Genomic DNA, 20,954 nt, shown 5'->3' with positions numbered 1-20,954 from the left:
TCACACTGTCCTGGTGTGGAGGACCTTCTGTTTTACGCTGTCCTGGTGTGGAGGACCTTCTGTTTTACACTGTCCTGGTGTGGAGGACCTTCTGTTTTACGCTGTCCTGGTGTGGAGGACCTTCTGTTTTACACTGTCCTGGTGTGGAGGATCTTCTGTTTTACACTGTCCTGGTGTGGAGGACCTTCTGTTTTACTCTGTCCTGGTGTGGAGGACCTTCTGTTTTACACTGTCCTGGTGTGGAGGACCTTCTGTTTCACACTGTCCTGGTGTGGAGGACCTTCTGTTTTACACTGTCCTGGTGTGGCGGACCTTCTGTTTTACACTGTCCTGGTGTGGAGGACCTTCTGTTTCACACTGTCCTGGTGTGGAGGACCTTCTGTTTTACACTGTCCTGGTGTGGAGGACCTTCTGTTTTACACTGCCCTGGTGTGGAGGACCTTCTGTTTTACACTGCCCTGGTGTGGAGGACCTTCTGTTTTACACTGCCCTGGTGTGGAGGACCTTCTGTTTTACACTGTCCTGGTGTGGAGGACCTTCTGTTTTACACTGTCCTGGTGTGGAGGACCTTCTGTTTTATACTGTCCTGGTGTGGAGGACCTTCTGTTTTACACTGTCCTGGTGTGGCGGACCTTCTGTTTTACACTGTCCTGGTGTGGAGGACCTTCTGTTTTACACTGTCCTGGTGTGAAGGACCTTCTGTTTTACGCTGTCCTGGTGTGGAGGACCTTCTGTTTTACGCTGTCCTGGTGTGAAGGACCTTCTGTTTTACGCTGTCCTGGTGTGGAGGACCTTCTGTTTTACGCTGTCCTGGTGTGGAGGACCTTCTGTTTTACGCTGTCCTGGTGTGGAGGACCTTCTGTTTTACACTGTCCTGGTGTGGAGGACCTTCTGTTTTACGCTGTCCTAGTGTGAAGGACCTTCTGTTTTACGCTGTCCTGGTGTGGAGGACCTTCTGTTTTACACTGCCCCTGGTGTGGAGGACTTTCTGTTTTACACTGCCCCTGGTGTGGAGGACCTTCTGTTTTACACTGCCCCTGGTGTGGAGGACCTTCTGTTTTACACTGCCCCTGGTGTGGAGGACCTTCTGTTTCACACTGTCCTGGTGTGGAGGACCTTCTGTTTCACACTGTCCTGGTGTGGAGGACCTTCTGTTTCACGCTGTCCTGTTGTGGAGGACCTTCTGTTTCACACTGTCCTGGTGTGGAGGACCTTCTGTTTCACACTGTCCTGGTGTGGAGGACCTTCTGTTTCACACTGTCCTGGTGTGGAGGACCTTCTGTTTCACACTGTCTTGGTGTGGAGGACCTTCTGTTTTACACTGTCTTGGTGTGGAGGACCTTCTGTTTTACACTGTCTTGGTGTGGAGGACCTTCTGTTTTACGCTGTCCTGGTGTGGAGGACCTTCTGTTTTACGCTGTCCTGGTGTGAAGGACCTTCTGTTTTACGCTGTCCTGGTGTGGAGGACCTTCTGTTTTACGCTGTCCTGGTGTGGAGGACCTTCTGTTTTACGCTGTCCTGGTGTGGAGGACCTTCTGTTTTACACTGTCCTGGTGTGGAGGACCTTCTGTTTTACGCTGTCCTAGTGTGAAGGACCTTCTGTTTTACGCTGTCCTGGTGTGGAGGACCTTCTGTTTTACACTGCCCCTGGTGTGGAGGACTTTCTGTTTTACACTGCCCCTGGTGTGGAGGACCTTCTGTTTTACACTGCCCCTGGTGTGGAGGACCTTCTGTTTTACACTGCCCCTGGTGTGGAGGACCTTCTGTTTCACACTGTCCTGGTGTGGAGGACCTTCTGTTTCACACTGTCCTGGTGTGGAGGACCTTCTGTTTCACACTGTCTTGGTGTGGAGGACCTTCTGTTTTACACTGTCTTGGTGTGGAGGACCTTCTGTTTTACACTGTCTTGGTGTGGAGGACCTTCTGTTTTACACTGTCCTGGTGTGGAGGACCTTCTGTTTTACACTGTCCTGGTGTGGAGGACCTTCTGTTTTACACTGTCCTGGTGTGCAGGATCTTCTGTTTCACACTGTCCTGGTGTGGAGGACCTTCTGTTTTACACTGCCCTTGTGTAGTGCACTGTAACAGAGATAGTGGTCCTGACAGAGGCTGGTCCAGCCGTCTGATGTGATGGCCAGCTTTCGCACGTCCTTCAGCTCAGTGATCACATTGGCCTTTTCTACACCACACCAGGTCGGAATTAATGTTTCACTGAGGTATCTCCTGGAGGGAGGGGTATATTTGGTGTTGAGTGCCTTGCTCATCTCCCTACAGTAAAAAAAAAAAAAAAAAATCATGTGTTGAATTATCATTATTGAATTATTGTGTTGTTGTGTATTGTATTGTGGAGTGATGGGACTAACATACAACCCTTTTATACTACTATATCCCAAAAATGAATACAACTCAATATATATGGACAGACTGTTCCCTAAAGCCCTTGGACTCCACTGTTGTAAAGGGCTGTAGGCCTTTCACTATGACCTTGGTCACGGCTAGGTGTCACTCATTCACCCCCTCCTCAGTCATCCTCCCACTAGATGCCAGTGTGAAGGGGCTTTGGGCTTGTCTTTGGCTTGGACCCACTCCTCCCTCTAATACCGCTGGTCCAAGGCAAAGACAAGCCCAAAGCCCCTTCACACTGGCAGCTAGTGGGAGGATGACTGGCTGGTTCATTGTAGCTGCAACTTTAACAAGTGTGGCGGATTAATCAGAATTAGTTGGGTAACATAGATAATATGCTTATGTGAGATACTTGTCATTAGAATGTATCCTTTTGGACTATAGTGTTGGCAGTTGCACTTTTCCCTAAGCCGGGGCTCAGTCACTTGGGGCCCAGAGAGGGGAGAGGTCAGGCTTGTCTTTCACATGTCCCTGGTGCTAACATTGTCTTCATATGTGAATGTGTCTTTACCTATTCTTAAACCATGTGAAGAGATGGCGTGATTAATGTGGAACCAATTACTTGTCGCCACAATGTCTGTGCGCCAGTCACTCCCTCCTTTTCCCATTGGGGGAGGTGTATGGCAGTGTCTGGAAACATTGTAGTTCCTCTCTGATCTTACACTTATCCTGGGATAGTGTAGGACCTAGAGGCTCACTCCCCTCAATGAGCTTGTCCAGGAGTGGGGTCAAGAGGGGGTTTACTTGAGAAGGGAGTATCTAGAGTTGATCATTGATATATGCCATTGGATGAGTTGGTGTTTTTGTACTATGAAGTACCAGGAACGAGATTAGAACCTCGTCTGAGGGACAAACTGAACAATAATTTATAGCTAATGTTATCTGGTTATCTACTCCTTTCTCAAGAAAAATTATTTATTTGTGAACAGTTCCTAAGATCTGTGGTTCGTCATGTAAGTTGAGAGGGGTGTATCTTGGCTATAAAATATCTTTGTATTTTTCTGTAGTCACTTCTCAACGGTTCATTAGAAATAGTGAATTGTTGAAAGTCACATGCTATTGCAAAGCTTATTATTATAAAAATATGGAGTTCAAGTATAACTCTGACTGGTATGTAGTTTGTAACTCTCCTCATTTGGTAAAGCAGAAATATGCCACCACACAAGAAAGTTGCAAAATCTTTAAATGGGTTATTGAATTTATGAACGCACCCATAGCTTAACAATCAGCTGGCTAATGGTTCCTTTTTATTATGAACCCATGTTCGCATAATTTAGTTAACTCCGTGTGTGGGCTCCAGGCTGCTAGCATACATACCTGACATAGATCGGACAACGAGAGATGAACTACAAGCTAGGCAGTCGAAAACTGCATTTCTCTGCCTGTACATGATCCACTTTCGATAGATGTTTGGACAGATTGCTCGTGTTTCCGCCCTTACAAGCAAAAGTCTTGTTGCACTTGTGGCAACGAGCACTGTCAGCATTGACTCTGAAGTGTAACCACACTTTTGAACGTTTAGTTCTCTCAGCCATGGTCACTAATTAAGAGCAGGGTGCTGTGTGTGCTGTAGCCCCAGAGATCTCTCTTCTGGATTGGGAATAGCCAAAATGCATCATAGACCAATGTCTTCATTTTATTGCAAATTAGAAACGGTTGGTGAGATCAAATGGGCAAGATAACGTTTATGTAGCAATAATAAATAGGAAATGTATTTTCTTAATTTCTCCAGTACCGAAAGCAGAACCGATAACATCCGTTTAATATCGAGATTTTGGTACCCATCCCTAATCTCACCCATGTTCATTGTACATCTATCTCATCTTTATCTTGTTTATTTTTAACGTGTAGTGTAGGAGTGCACTTGTCAGCATATTCATTCTGGGAACTCTCAACAGTAATCACATGATGATGATACATTTCTTTCAGACCAGAGCTATCTCACTCAGCTCCATGTCAGTTCATGAGTTAATAAGTAATTTAGCTAATTTATTGTAGGAACTAATCTGCAATCTTGGCATAATGTTCGTGGTGCTACTTAAGTTTAATATGGACAGTACTTATCCCAAACTAGGTCACATAACCCTATGGGGTGGTTTCCCGGAAACAGGTTAAGCCTAGTCCTGGATTTAAACACACTTTCATTGGAGATTCTCTATTGAGTTTACTTAGTTGGCAGATATTTTCTCAGTTCTGCTTTCAGCTCAACACTATTCAGGGCTTGACATTAACTTTTTTAGCCACTGCCCCTTTAAGGCTCATCTGGAGGAAGGTTGGTCACTCTTAGTAGCCTATAAAACATTGCAATATTAAAATCACAACAAAACTTTTTATGTCTTTAATAAAATAATTCCCTCCAGGGCTCGACATAAAGGGTGTTCCGTCGTCCAAAGGGATGATAGAAAAATAGGTATACGGTTCATAACAGACTCTGGGACAGTTATGGGTTGACATATCCAAAATTCATACAATCACTGCAAATACAAAAATCATTATCATTTTTTAAAAATGGAACAAATTAGACCGATTGGCATAAATTGTTGATAAAGTTGTATTTATTTATATTATAAGCTCAACAAAGTATGCATGGCTGTAGGCTACGCATGAATGTTCCAAAATACAATTAGCGGAAAACACCATTTTCAAAAGCGCACGGCTTGCAGAGCGGTTTCACGAGACAGATGAAAATATCCTTTAGAAACCTCTTAAGGATCTGACCCTTTTTTCAATGTTCGCCTAAAATGACATACCCAATCTAACTGCCTGTAGCTCAGGACCTGAAGCAAGGATATGCATATTATTGATACCATTTGAAAGGAAACACTGAAGTTTGTGGAAATGTGAAATGAATGTAGGAGAATGACACATTAATCTGTAAAAGTTAATAAAAAATAAAAAAATCTTATTTTTTCCCATTCGTCTTTGTAATGCAAGATTGTAATGCCTAATGTATTATTACAGTTTAGGCGTAATTTAGATTTTGGCCACTAGATGGCAGCAGTGTATGTGCGAAGGTTTAGACTGATCCAATGAACCGTTGCATTTCTGTTCAAGTCTGCCCAAATGTGCCTAATTGGTTTATTGTTACATTTTCAAGTTCATAACTGAACTCTCCTCAAACAATAGCATGGTATTCTTTCACTGTAATAGCTACTGTAAATTGGACAGTGCAGTTAGATTATCAAGAATTTAAGTCTTCTGCCAATATCAGATGTGTCTATGTCCTAGGAAATGTTCTTGTTACATTAGCTCAACCGTCCTGCGGGGAACACACACCGATCCTGTAGAGCTTTTAAGAAAGACGGGAGATCTAAATATGCATGAACTAGCATGGGTACTAACATGACTCGGACTATGCCTTTGGCTGCTGGACAATAAAATAACTCGGAAAACCAATAGAACATGAGAGAAATTCTGATTTCAATAGCATTAAGTGTTTATAAAATAATTCTCTCAGCATTTCTGTGGTCGTATTTTGGCTAGGTTAGGCTACTTTGAAACAAGGTAAGACAGTCTTCATAAAATGACAATGTCCAGGTTTTAAACAATTAAATTCATGGTTAAATAGTTTCAAAATGCTGACCACGTCCGCTCAGATTCAAGGTGGGTGATGTGCGGTGCGCATCAGGCACTGTCCTTCACTCTCTCAGATCTTGTGACCATTTGATCTGAACAAATTGTGCCTTGAGAAGGTATGTTGACAGAATCAAGCCTTTAGACATTAATGGTAATTATCCGTCATTATATCTGTCAAACATGACTGGTGTTTAGCCTACATTTATGTAATGAAAAGTGTCATTCAAGTTTTGCTACATTTTCTGGTGCCTCCCTCATGTCAGCATCGGTTTGGACATGAGGCCGAAGACAATATGCATATCACCTACACTTTTGTAGACTTTTTTATTTATGTTCATTAAAAGTTTGTTTTAATATTATTCCAATGTTGGACTCAGATCCAATTCTGATTGTAGTAATTGTTTGATATTGTGATTTGTGTTTTTTATTTTTATGTACTTGTACATTTCGGACAATTTAAATCTATATTATTCTTGTCCAACAATTTTTTTACTTGTCCTGGGCAAGAGGACCAGCATTGATGTCAAGCTCTGCTATACCTGCTCGAAAAATTCTCTTAACTTTCTCCCTAGGTATGCACTCCAATTCACACATTTAAAAGCATTGGATTGGCATCTGAATAGACTGGACTAGGGAATTCACCATATTTCTTACACCAGTCTTTTCTTTTAAATCGATGGTGTACAGAAAGGTAGAGAATTGGGACACAGGCACCTTTAGAAAAACGTATTGTCCATTTACACATAATGGAAATTGTCTTTGGCGCTCTTGCTTGCATTTAAATTGATAAAATCAGACATAGAACATGCACATTACACACATTGAGCATTTACATGTCAGTTCATCAGTCTTATTTAGGACTAAGTGTGAAGGGAATAAAGGATTTCTTTAGTCCATTCTTCCATGCGCTTACTGTAGTTTGACTAAAACTGGATGCCTCAATGATGCTACCTGTTGGACACTGCATGGACTGCACAGACCTTGTAACACTATTGCAAGTTCCTTCTGGGGCTGTAGGTTGACAACTGGGCGACTCCCCCAACTGTTTCAGATTGATTGTTGACTTTGAAGGACTGGAGTTGGTTATTGAAGGGTGTCGATGATGATGATGATGATGATATATTTGGCTTCTGAGGAAGTGGTTGGGCCAGTAACCGAAATGTTGCTGGATCGAATCCCCAAGCTGACATTGTAAAAGTCTCTCGTTCTGCACCTGAATAAGGCAGTTAATCCACTGTTCCCCGGTAAGCCGTCATTGTAAATAAGAATTTGTTCTTAACTGACTTGCCTAGTTAAATAAAAAAATATATTAAAAAAAAGTGAGAGAGGGGTATCTTCAGCAATGGCTGCTGGGAAATTGAGTTTATGTGTGAAGTTTGGCATTGAGGCATTGAGTCCTGATGCATATGTGAATCCATTGATAAGAGCGTGGCACCCCAGGGTCGTGGATTCCATCCCGGGAAGGATCACATAGACCAGGGTTTCTCAACCTTGGTCCTGGGGCCCCACCTGGGTGCAGGTTTTTCCCCTAGCACTACACAGCTGATTCAAATATCCAACTAATTATCAAGCTTTGATTATTTGATTCAGCTGTGTAGTGCCAAGACAAAAAAAAATGAATGTGTTCCTGGGGGGGGGAACCCTGACATAGACAAAATATGTATGCATTCACTGTACTGTAAGACACTTTGGAGAAAAAAGTGTCTACTCAATGGAATATTATGCATGTTTTGTGTGATTTCAATAGGAGCATACAGAATTGATTGCCATTAATTGTTTTGTTGTTTAGAGCTTTGCCCTTTCTGATGGCAGTCACTTGTCGTGGAAATTCTACACAGTGACACTCAAAGTCAATCTTAAATAAATCATTGTTTATTATCAGCACGCTGGAGAGGTTCCAACCAACTCAATGCACCAAGTACACATGTCGATCAGGAGCTCCACCCAGGGCAGTCCCGTTGGTTCTCTTATATACATTGCATGATTTAGCTTATTCATCATTGACGTTTTGCTTCATTCATGTGACCGACCAATAGTGAGTCATGCATGTGACAGACCAATACCTCACGAGGCTTCTTCTCTCTAAGCTGAGACCTTAAAACTGAGATATCTTTCTCAAAACAAGGTTCTGGGCATACTGCCAAATTGCAGACACTGATAGTGAGGATTCGTTCAATCAGTCACTTGCATGAACACAAATTGGTTATTAGAAAAGCACAAACTTAATCATTTCCATCCCACGCTGTTCTTGTGTGTTTGTGCGCGCACAATTATCTGAATAAATTGACATAATCTAGCAAAATGCCATTATTCATTTGTACTTATTTTTCTCCTCTCTCTTTACAGCTTACCTCTATAATACAATGGTTTGGTGTATCCTCTCACATCATGTGGACTTTGACTGGAGCCTGGACACACAGTGGAACACACACCTACTTGCCTTGTTCTCAAATGGCACCCTATGGTTATGGTCAAAAGTAGTGCACTATATAGGGAATAGGGTGCCATTTGAGACACACCCAAAGACTGCAAAACGCAGTAAAGGGTAAAGGTTAATGTTGCATTTACAGTGCCTTCGAAAAGTACTCAGACCCTTGACTTTTTCCACATTTTGTTACGTTACAGCCTTAGTCTAAAATGGATTAAATAAATAAATAATCCTCAGCAATCTACACACAATACCCCAGAATGGGTACATTTTTGCAAATGTATTAAAGATAAAAAACAGAAACCTTAATTACATAAATATTTAGACCCTTTGCTACGAGATTTGAAATTGAGCTCAGGTGCATCCTGTTTCCATTAATCACCCTTGATGTTTCTACAACTTTATTGGAATACACCTGTGGTAAATTCAATTGATTGGACATGATTTGGAAAGGCACACACCTGTCTATATAAGGTCCCATAGTTGACAGTGCATGTCCGAGTAAAATCAAAGCCATGAGGTCGAAGGAATTGTCCGTAGAGCTCTGAGACAGGATTGCGTCGAGGCACAGATCTGGGGAAGGGTACGAAAACATTTCTGCAGCATTGAATGTCACCAAGAACACAGTGGCATCCATTCTTAAATGGAAGAAGTGGAACCACCAAGACTCTTCCTAGACCTAGCTGCTCAACCAAACTGAGAAATTGGGGGAGAAGGGCCTTGGTCAGGTAGGTGACCAAGAGCCCGATGGTCACTCGGACAGAGCTCAAGAGTTCCTTTTTGGAGATGGGAGAACCTTCCAGAAGGACAACCATATCTGCAGCACTCCACCAATTAGGCCTTTATGGTAGAGTGGCCAGATTGAAGCCACTTCTCAGTAAAAAGCTCATGACAGCCTGCTTGGAGTTTGCCAAAAAGCACATAAAGGACTCTCAGACCATGAGAAACAATATTTTCTTGTCTGATGAAACCAAGATTGAACTTTTTGTCCTGAATGCCAAGCGTCATGTCTGGAGGAAACCGGGCACCATCCCTACGGTAAAGCATGGTGGTGGCAGCATCATGCTGTGTGGATGTTTTTCAGCGACAGGGAATTAGAGACTCGTCAGGATCGTGGAAAAGATTAACAGATCAAAGTACAGAGATTCTTGATGAAAACCTGCTCCAGATTGCTTAGGACCTCAGACTGGGGCGAAGGTTCACCTTCCAACAAGACAACGACCCTCAGCACACAGCCAAGTCTCTGAATATCCTTGAGTGGCCCAGCCAGAGCCCGGACTTGAACACAATAAAACATCTCTGGAGAGACTTGAAAATACATTTACATTTAAGTCATTTAGCAGACGCTCTTATCCAGAGCGACTTACACCTGACAGAGTTTGAGAGGATCTGCAGAGAAGAATGGAAGAAACTCCCCAAATACAGGTGTGCCAAGCTTGTAGCGTCATACACAAGATGACTCTATGCTGTAATCCCTGCCAAAGGTGCTTCAACAAAGTACTGACTAAAGGGTCTGAATCCTTATGTAAATGTGATTTATTTTTAAAAAATTTACAAATTAGCAAAAAATTCTAAACCTGTTTTTGCTTTGTCATTATGGGGTATTGTGTGTTGATGAGGGGGAAAAACGATTGAATCCATTTTAGAATAAGGCTGTATCGTAACAAAAATGTGGAAAAAGTCAAGGGGTCTGAATACTTTCTGAAAGCACTGTAGTCTGACTCACATCTGTCTCAGTAAACCAAATGGTTTCACATTTTGCCTTATACAGTGTAGTCTGGCCCCAGATCTCTTTGTGCTGTCCATTGCTGTGTCATTGTTACACCAATGGCACAAACAGATCTGTGACCAGGCTTTATACAGTATTCATGTCATAGCAAATGTCTATTTCATGACTTCATGGATTGAGAAAAGCAAATACGTTGCAGGTCGCTCTAGAACTGCCTTATTTTATAAATGATTCCTGCCATGGTGAAATACATAGACATACACTGAGTGTACAAAACATTAAGGACACCTTCCTAATATTGAGTTGTGCCCCCTTTTGCCATCAGAACAGCTTCAATTCGCTGAGGCATGCTCTCTACAAAGTGTCAAGCGTTCCACAGGGATGCTGTCCATGTTGACTCCGATGCTTCCCGCAGGTGTGTCAAGTTGGCTGGTAGTGGATCTCTACTCCGAATAGCTTGTTTCATCTCATCCCACAGATGCTCAATTGGATTGAGATTTGGTGACTGGGCAGGCCACTGCTGTAAACTGAATTCGTGTCAGCCTATTTTGTCCTCTTTCAGTTCTTGACACACTCAAACCGGTGCGCCTAGCACCTACTACCATACCGTGTTCAAAGGCACTGAAATCTTTTGTCTTTCTCATTCACCTTCTGAATAGCACACATACACAATCCATGTCTCAATTGTCTCAATGCTCAGAAATCCTTCTTTAACCGGTCTCTTCCCCTTCATCTACACTGATTTGAAGTGGATTTAACAGGTGACATCAATAAGGGATCATAGGATTCACCTGGTCAGTCGATGTCATGGGAAGAGGTGTTCCTTATGTTTTGTACACTCAGTGTATATCTACCCGTCTTTAACATAGAAATAGAATGAATGGCCGCCAAACATTATGGCTTAATAGACCTGAATGGGGGCATCCGTTCTATTCATTCTAATTCTATGGTCTTTACATGCCTGGGTGATTCTCAGAAACTATATTATTGTAGATGGTGTTGTATTAAGTATGTTTGTGAGAGTGTATTGCCACATAAAGATATGTGACAATTGTATTTCCCTGTAATGTAACAAGATGGGCTATGTACAGTGGGGAGAACAAGTATTTGATACACTGCCGATTTTGCAGGTTTTCCTACTTACAAAGCATGTAGAGGTCTGTAATTATTATCATAGGTACACTTCAACTGTGAGAGACGAAATCCAAAACAAAAATCCAGACAATCACATTGTATGATTTTTAAGTAATTAATTTGCATTTTATTGCATGACATAAGTATTTGATCACCTACCAACCAGTAAGAATTCCGGCTCTCACAGACCTAGTTAGTTTTTCTTTAAGAAGCCCTCCTGTTCTCCACTCATTACCTGTATTAACTGCACCTGTTTGAACTCGTTACATGTATAAAAGACACCTGTCCACACACTCAATCAAACAGACTCCAACCTCTCCACAATGGCCAAGACCAGAGAGCTGTGTAAGGACATCAGGGATAACATTGTAGACCTGCACCAGGCTGGGATGGGCTACAGGACAATAGGCAAGCAGCTTGGTGAGAAGGCACCAACTGTTGGCGCAATTATTCGAAAATGGAAGAAGTTCAAGATGACGGTCAATCACCCTCGGTCTGGGGCTCCATGCAAGATCTCACCTCGTGGGGCATCAATGATCATGAGGAAGGTGAGGGATCAGCCCAGAACTACACGGCTGGACCTGGTCAATGACCTGAAGAGAGCTGGGACCACAGTCTCAAAGAAAACCATTAGTAACACACTACGCCGTCATGGATTAAAATACTGCAGCGCACGCAAGGTCCCCCTGCTCAAGCCAGCGCATGTCCAGGCCCGTCTGAAGTTTGCCAATGACCATCTGGATGATCCAGAGGAGGAATGGGAGAAGGTCATGTGGTCTGATGAGACAAAAATAGAGTTTTTTGGTCTAAACTCCACTCACCGTGTTTGGAGGAAGAAGGATGAGTACAACCCCAAAAACACCATCCCAACCGTGAAGCATGGAGGTGGAAACATCATTCTTTGGGGATGCTTTTCTGCAAAGGGGACAGGGTGACTGCACCGTATTGAGGGGAGGCTGGATGGGGCCATGTATCGCGAGATCTTGGCCAACAACCTCCTTCCCTCAGAAGGAGCATTGAAGATGGGTCGTGGCTGGGTCTTCCAGCATGACAACGACCCGAAACACACAGCCAGGGCAACTAAGGAGTGGCTCCGTAAGAAGCATTTCAAGGTCCTGGAGTGGCCTAGCCAGTCTCCAGACCTGAACCCAATAGATTATCTTTGGAGGGAGCTGAAAGTCCGTATTGCACAGCGACAGCCCCGAAACCTGAAGGATCTGGAGAAGGTCTGTATGGAGGAGTGGGCCAAAATCCCTGCTGCAGTGTGTGCAAACCTGGTCAAGAACTACAGGAAACGTATGATCTCTGTAATTGCAAACAAAGGTTTCTGTACCAAATATTAAGTTCTGCTTTTCTGATGTATCAAATACTTATGTCATGCAATAAAATGCAAATTAATTACTTAAAAATCATACAATGTGATTTTCTGGATTTTTGTTTTAGATTCCGTCTCTCACAGTTGAAGTGTACCTATGATAAAAATTACAGACCTCTACATGCTTTGTAAGTAGGAAAACCTACAAAATCGGCAGTGTATCAAATACTAGTTCTCCTCACTGTATGAAGAAAAAAATGGGCAAGATTGAAATCTGGGGTCAGTCCACAATTGATATTCAGATGAGTGCATTGCTTCATTCAAATCAGTAAGTGTGTTGTAGCCTGGTCCCAGGTCTGTTTGTGCTGTCTTGCCAACAACGACAATAGGAGCAAGACCGCACAAACATATCTGGGTCCAGGCTAAAGTGTTAGTCTTTATGACAAAATAAGGTGAACCATGATGTACAATATGGGAATATTATTTCGCAGTCGCCCCAATCATATAGAGTAAAGTGGTCCCTAGATGCATTTCCCCCAATAATGGTTAAGGTAAAGGATTGTGGGAGGGAAAGCTGATCCTAGATTTGTACCTAGCAGAAACTTCACCCCGGAGCTTCTCGCTCCTCAGTTCACAGGCTTCTTTAAACTATGGTGACCCTCAGACAGAACTGTATCAATGTAATTCTGTACTGTATTGTACCATATGACTGCCTGTCCACTACATAGCTCGTTTAACAGAATTCTACTGTACTCTATAAGACATCAAGAGGGAATATTTATTTATTGTGCATTTACTTGTATTGCCTATCATTTTGCTTTGGAAAAGTTAAGACACTTTTTTTTTCGATCCGTTTTCCAAACACTACGGGACCAAAATGTGTTATTAAGACAAAAGACCAGAGGATAAGACATTGTTAGTGGTTTCACAAGTCAGGGACATACTCATCAGGGCACGCAACAAAAGACATTTTAAAGACATTTTCCAAATTAAGATGAGCGTTTCTTATTGGACAAGTACAGTTAGTCCCTCCATGTTTCAGTCCGTTTTCTGTCATTTGGTGCCTAAAGAACATGACCCAGGTGACTGACTCTCCGCTCCAAAGCTCATTCCACCTTTTTGACACCTCTTCTGTAGTGGAATATCATGGCCAGCACACATCCATTGAGCGATGACAAGACAGCAAACCGGGTAAGAACTGAGCGAATTAAAGAACCAAGCGTTACAAACTGATCACAGTATGAGCTCATTTCCTAATGTTTATAACCACAGAAACGTATCTTCTATGTCTATTGCATAGATCAGACAAAGACATAGAGTTGGTTAGAGGATGCACTTGGTCCAAAGCATGCTTGAACAAAGGTATGAGATGAGCTCTCTAATTACTAGTCGAGCACATCTTTATGAACTAAGATCACATTGATTGTTATGTTTCTACAAAGCAGGCAGTAGATACTGACCTTATGTCTGTCGTCACGATTGTATTGAACATCTTCTCTAAAACATGATTTGAGTGTGAAAACGAACCTTCCAAACAGTCAGTAATCACGTTTCCATAACTGCCAATCTCATCATGTAGACTAGCCTAACCGCACAGCCTACCCACACTATCTGAGCTGTTGGCTAGAGAGCATGTACCAAGACCAGAGTAGGCATATTTACTATTTAACACAACAGTCTTTATGACAAAATTATCAGTAGAGTTGAAAATGCGATGGAAACACATTGAACTTTAGATTTACATTCGGTACATGTAAACAAAAAAGTCAATTTTATGTGCACTATGTCATCATGCACTGATTTGCATCTGCAATTTGTTGGTGGGGAAATGTGCATATTTTCTTTATGCAGATTCTAGAATATTTGCATGAAAATCTGTCACCAATTGGATGGAAACCTAGCTAGTGATACCTCCATTACTGTAATAAATTACGAAAGGGTGAACTATTCCTTTAAAGCTGGAATCCGTAGCAGTGAAACTCCCACTTCTGTTTGCGATATATTACAAAGCATTACTTAAAACAGCAAACACATTTTTTTCCCCCTCTGACATCATTGCATGCGCGATGGTACATACTTTGCTGTTCTATGATAAAAAAAAAAATTACCACAATACAGGATGCTCCTCTGCCCCGTTTCAAAAACAATAACAAATGTACCTGGGGGGGGACCAGTGTCGCTGTTTCACCTTATGTGAATCTCCGCTTTAAGTATTCAGACCCCACAACACCGAAGGACCAATGGAAGAGGCACGCTGTTCTAGTGCCAGACCTGTGGTCAGATTCCCTACCCTTAATCCTCAAGTGTACACCTGGTCACTCCCCCCTATGGATTTAAAAGCAGTGGAAAGGTGTAAGTATTGAGAGTTTCCACCATTTCCTTCCACCAATCCATGGACCACAGCCCCTTTACCCCTCTCCCTTGGTGTGATACTCACCCAGGCAGGTGTAGAAGGATATGCTCCAGGCAAGGGCACTGACCCCGGATGAGTCCTTGGACTGATACAGGGACTGGGCGGAGGTAAACTTACTGCTGGCACTGATGAAGGTACAGGAGCTCTGATGGGGTCGAAACAGGACCAAGACCACAGACATTAATATTTAACCCTTACTAGGTAAGAACTGAGGCAGACCAGTACTAACACACCTGATAGAACTAAGGGCTTCATAATCGGGTTGTGTTGGGCTGGAACAAAAGCCTGCAAACGCGCTGTGGGCCCGCAGAATCAGGATATAAGACCTATACAGATGCTTCACAAATCATTTTACAAGAAAAAATACCTAAGAGCTGAATGATTTCTGGAGCATCTATGTAGACCATTATAATGTGTTTATGATTTGTCCAAAAAGCCTTAAAGTTAATTTTTTTAAAGCGGGACCTAAAGTACTGTATTCACCATGGCCAGATCAATGATTCAATCTTATCGTGTGACAAGTTTCCATCCCCCTACAAATCTACAGTGGAACATTAAAGACTACAACAGTTGACAGCGAACAATGTTGGTAATTTCTCAGTGATTGGTTGGAGTTGTCATAATAATGTCAAATTGTATCAGTGAAACATTGTAATTGGTCAGATCTGCCTGGGCATCTGCATTCTGATTGAGTGGAGGATACAGTGCAATGTAAATCATGCTGAGCTTGATGTTCCCATTGTAGTAAAGGATGAGCAAAAGCAGGACTGTGTCTCTTTCTCCCCTTACCCATCTGTCTATCGCCTCCTTTGAATTCCATGCTGTCACAGTTACCAGCCCTTTCAAGCTTAACATCCTTATCATTTATCGCCCTCCAGGTTCCCTCGGAGAGTTCATCAATGAGCTTGATGCCTTGATAAGCTCCTTTCCTGAGGACGGCTCACCTCTCACAGTTCTGGGTGACTTTAACCTCCCCACGTCTACCTTTGACTCATTCCTCTCTGCCTCCTCCTTTCCACTCCTCTCCTCTTTTGACCTCACCCTCTCACCTTCCCCCCCTACTCACAAGGCAGGCAATTTATTTATTTATTTTATTTATTTTACCGTTATTTTACCAGGTAAGTTGACTGAGAACACGTTCTCATTTGCAGCAACGACCTGGGGAATAGTTACAGGGGAGAGGAGGGGGATGAATGAGCCAATTGTAAACTGGGGATTATTAGGTGACCATGATGGTTTGAGGGCCAGATTGGGAATTTAGCCAGGACACCGGGGTTAACACCCCTACTCTTACGATAAGTGCCATGGGATCTTTAATGACCTCAGAGAGTCAGGACACCCGTTTAACGTCCCATCCGAAAGACGGCACCCTACACAGGGCAGTGTCCCCAATCACTGCCCTGGGGCATTGGGATATTTTTTAGACCAGAGGAAAGAGTGCCTCCTACTGGCCCTCCAACACCACTTCCAGCAGCATCTGGTCTCCCATCCAGGGACTGACCAGGACCAACCCTGCTTAGCTTCAGAAGCAAGCCAGCAGTGGTATGCAGGGTGGTATGCTGCTGGCAATACGCTTGACCTCATCTTTACTAGATGCTGTTCTTCCACTAACCTCATTGCAACTCCCCTCCAAGTCTCCGACCACTACCTTGTATCCTTTTCCCTCTTGCTCTCATCCAACACTTCCCACACTGCCCCTACTCGGATGGTATCGCGCCGTCCCAACCTTCGCTCTCTCTCCCCCGCTACTCTCTCCTCTTCCATCCTATCATCTCTTCCCTCTGCTCAAACCTTCTCCAACCTATCTCCTGATTCTGCCTCCTCAACCCTCCTCTCCTCCCTTTCTGCATCCTTTGACTCTCTATGTCCCCTATCCTCCAGGCCGGCTCGGTCCTCCCCTCCCGCTCCGTGGCTCGACGACTCATTGCGAGCTCACAGAACAGGGCTCCGGGCAGCCGAGCGGAAATGGAGGAAAACTCGCCTCCCTGCGGACCTGGCATCCTTTCACTCCCTCCTCTCTACATTTTCCTCTTCTGTCTCTGCTGCTAAAGCCACTTTCTACCACTCTAAATTCCAAGCATCTGCCTCTAACCCTAGGAAGCTCTTTGCCACCTTCTCCTCCCTCCTGAATCCTCCTCCCCCCCCCCCCCCCGCCCTCCTCCCTCTCTGCAGATGACTTCGTCAACCATCTTGAAAAGAAGGTCGACGACATCCGATCCTCGTTTGCTAAGTCAAACGACACCGCTGGTTCTGCTCACACTGCCCTACCCTGTGCTCTGACCTCTTTCTCCCCTCTCTCTCCAGATGAAATCTCGCGTCTTGTGACGGCCGGCCGCCCAACAACCTGCCCGCTTGACCCTATCCCCTCCTCTCTTCTCCAGACCATTTCCGGAGACCTTCTCCCTTACCTCACCTCGCTCATCAACTCATCCTTGACCACTGGCTACGTCCCTTCCGTCTTCAAGAGAGCGAGAGTTGCACCCCTTCTGAAAAAACCTACACTCGATCCCTCCGATGTCAACAACCACAGACCAGTATCCCTTCTTTCTTTTCTCTCCAAAACTCTTGAACGTGCCGTCCTTGGCCAGCTCTCCTGCTATCTCTCTCAGAATGACCTTCTTGATCCAAATCAGTCAGGTTTCAAGACTAGTCATTCAACTGAGACTGCTCTTCTCTGTATCACGGAGGCGCTCCGCACTGCTAAAGCTAACTCTCTCTCCTCTGCTCTCATCCTTCTAGACCTATCGGCTGCCTTCGATACTGTGAACCATCAGATCCTCCTCTCCACCCTCTCCGAGTTGGGCATCTTCGGCGCGGCCCACGCTTGGATTGCGTCCTACCTGACAGGTCGCTCCTACCAGGTGGCGTGGCGAGAATCTGTCTCCTCACCACGTCCTCTCACCACTGGTGTCCCCCAGGGATCTGTTCTAGGCCCCCTCCTATTCTCGCTATACACCAAGTCACTTGGCTCTGTCATAACCTCACATGGTCTCTCCTATCATTGCTGTGCAGACGACGCACAATTAATCTTCTCCTTTCCCCCTTCTGATGACCAGGTGGCGAATCGCATCTCTGCATGTCTGGCAGACATATCAGTGTGGATGACGGATCACCACCTCAAGCTGAACCTCGGCAAGACAGAGCTGCTCTTCCTCCCGGGGAAGGACTGCCCGTTCCATGATCTCGCCATCACGGTTGACAACTCCATTGTGTCCTCCTCCCAGAGCGCTAAGAACCTTGGCGTGATCCTGGACAACACCCTGTCGTTCTCAACTAACATCAAGGCGGTGGCCCGATCCTGTAGGTTCATGCTCTACAACATCCGCAGAGTACGACCCTGCCTCACACAGGAAGCGGCGCAGGTCCTAATCCAGGCACTTGTCATCTCCCGTCTGGATTACTGCAACTCGCTGTTGGCTGGGCTCCCTGCCTGTGCCATTAAACCCCTACAACTCATCCAGAACGCCGCAGCCCGTCTGGTGTTCAATCTTCCCAAGTTCTCTCACGTCACCCCGCTCCTCCGCTCTCTCCACTGGCTTCCAGTTGAAGCTCGCATCCGCTACAAGACCATGGTGCTTGCCTACGGAGCTGTGAGGGGAACGGCACCTCAGTACCTTCAGGCTCTGATCAGGCCCTACACCCAAACAAGGGCACTGCGTTCATCCACCTCTGGCCTGCTCGCCTCCCTACCACTGAGGAAGTACAGTTCCCGCTCAGCCCAGTCAAAACTGTTCGCTGCTCTGGCACCCCAATTGTGGAACAAACTCCCTCACGACGCCAGGACAGCGGAGTCAATCACCACCTTCCGGAGACACCTGAAACCCCACCTCTTTAAGGAATACCTAGGATAGGATAAAGCAATCCTTATGACCCCCCCCCCCCTTAAAAGATTTAGATGCACTATTGTAAAGTGGCTGTTCCACTGGATGTCATAAGGTGAATGCACCAATTTGTAAGTCGCTCTAGATAAGAGCGTCTGCTAAATGACTTAAATGTAAAATGTAAAATGTAAAAAACAAAAATACAGTGTACATCAATTTCAAACTCTTACTTCATACTTTACAGTATTCCCTTTGGAATTACTGGGATTTCTGCATAAATTGGTCATAAAATTTGATCTGATCTTCATCTAAGTCACAAATTATTGTATTTTTCTTGTCTATATTGAATATATCATTTAAACATTCATAGTGTAGGTTGAAAAAAGTATGTGAACCCCTAGGCTAATGACTTCTCCAAAAGCCAATTGGAGTCAGGAATCCGCTAACGTGGAGTCCAATCAATAAGACGAGATTGGAGATGTTGGTTAGAGCTGCCTTGCCCTATAAAAAAACACTCAAAATTTCAGTTTTCCATTCACTAGAAGCATTGCCTGATGTGAACCATGCCTTGAACAAAAGAGATCTCAGAAGACCTAAGATTAGGAATTGTTGACTTGTATAAAGCTGGAAAAGGATCTCTAAAAGCCTTGATGATCATCAGTCCACGATAAGACAAATTGTCTATAAATGGAGAAAGTTCAGCACTGTTGCCACTCTACCTAGGAGTGTCTGTCCTGCAAAGATGACTGCAAGAGCACAGCGCAGAATGCTCAATGAGGTTAAGAATAATCCTAGTGTCAGCTAAAGACTTACAGAAATCTCTGGAACATGCTAACATCTCTGATGACAAGTCTACGATATGTAAAACACTAAACAAGAATGGTGTTCATGGGAGAACAACACGGAAGAAGCCACTGCTGTCCAAAAAAACATTACTGCACGTCTGAAGTTCGCAAAAGATCACCTGGATGTTCCACAGCGCTACTGGCAAAATATTCTGTGGACAGATGAAACTAAGTGTGGAGAAAAAAAGGCACAGCACACCAAAAATGAATTCCCAAGAATGAAGACATTTTGCAGGAGAATGTAAGGATATCTGTCCGCCAGTTGAAGCTCAACAGAAGTTGGGTGATGCAACAGGACAATGACCCAAAACACGGAAGTAAATCAACAACCAAATGGCTTCAACATAAGAAAATATGCCTTCTGGAGTGGCCCAGTCAGAGTCCTGACCTTAATCCGATTGAGATGCTGTGGCATGACCTCAAGAGATCGGTTCACACCAGACATCCCAAGAATATTGCTTAACTGAAGCAGTTTTGTAAAGAGGAATGGTCCAAAATTCCTCTTGGCCGTTGTGCAGGTCTGATCCGCAACTATAGAAATCATTTGGTTGAGGTTATTGCTGCCAAAGAAAGGTCAACCAGTTATTAAATCCAAGGGTTCACATACTTTTCCCACCCTCCACTGTGAATGTTTACACGGTCTGTTCAACAAAGACATGAAAACGTATAATTTTTTGGTGTGTTATTAGATAAAGCAGACTGTGTTTGTCTATTGTTGTGACTTAGATGAAGATCAGATCAAATGTTATGACCAATTTCTACATAAATCCAGGTAATTCCAAAGGGTTCACATACTTTTTCTTTCCACTGTATGTATACTGTAGCTAAAGTAATACTAAGTGTATGTTGTGTAGTAAGCAGATAGTAGCCCATGTGCCTCACCCTAATAAGTTGGTCTATTTTCACCAACGCGGTATTGTAAACACATTGTTTGTGGCCAGTGTGTGTTTGTTTGCCAATAACCAGTTTTAGAGAAATGCAATCATTGAATATTGTAAGAGCTTTCATTGTCTGTTTATATGTAAGAACAGCCCATGTTCTGAATTCTGTCGCTGTACATTTCAAGACTGCTGAACAAATAGTTATATTGACTACATCCATCATCTCTTGCTCATTAACGTCTTAATCTAAATGACGGATTGCCTCTTATCCGCTTGTTGTTCCCTTATGCCATAATTTGTCCACCTCAATTGTCAGTCGAAACCACATTTGTTTAAGCAAGTCAGCCATATCAGCTATGATTTTCTAAAAGACAGTAAATGAGGCTGAATGAACTGTAGCAGTGGTAAG

General features: G+C 43.7%; 1 protein-coding gene across 1 annotated transcript in view; it reads left to right on the top strand.

Annotated features, from left to right (window-relative positions):
• Positions 1-8,567, top strand: part of LOC129824858 (rho-associated protein kinase 2-like) — a 69,494-nt gene extending 60,927 nt beyond the window's left edge. The window contains exon 31 of the mRNA XM_055884388.1: positions 8,326-8,567. Coding sequence (XP_055740363.1) covers positions 8,326-8,338 — 13 coding nt within the window. The 3' untranslated portion in view covers positions 8,339-8,567. The remainder of the gene's footprint in view (positions 1-8,325) is intronic.
• The last annotated feature ends 12,387 nt before the right edge of the window (positions 8,568-20,954 follow it).

This window comes from Salvelinus fontinalis, chromosome 27, assembly GCF_029448725.1.
Source record: "Salvelinus fontinalis isolate EN_2023a chromosome 27, ASM2944872v1, whole genome shotgun sequence".
NCBI classification, from domain to species: domain Eukaryota; kingdom Metazoa; phylum Chordata; class Actinopteri; order Salmoniformes; family Salmonidae; genus Salvelinus; species Salvelinus fontinalis.
The sequence above is the reverse complement of the archived record's forward strand: the minus strand, read 5'-3'. Positions and strand labels throughout refer to the sequence as shown.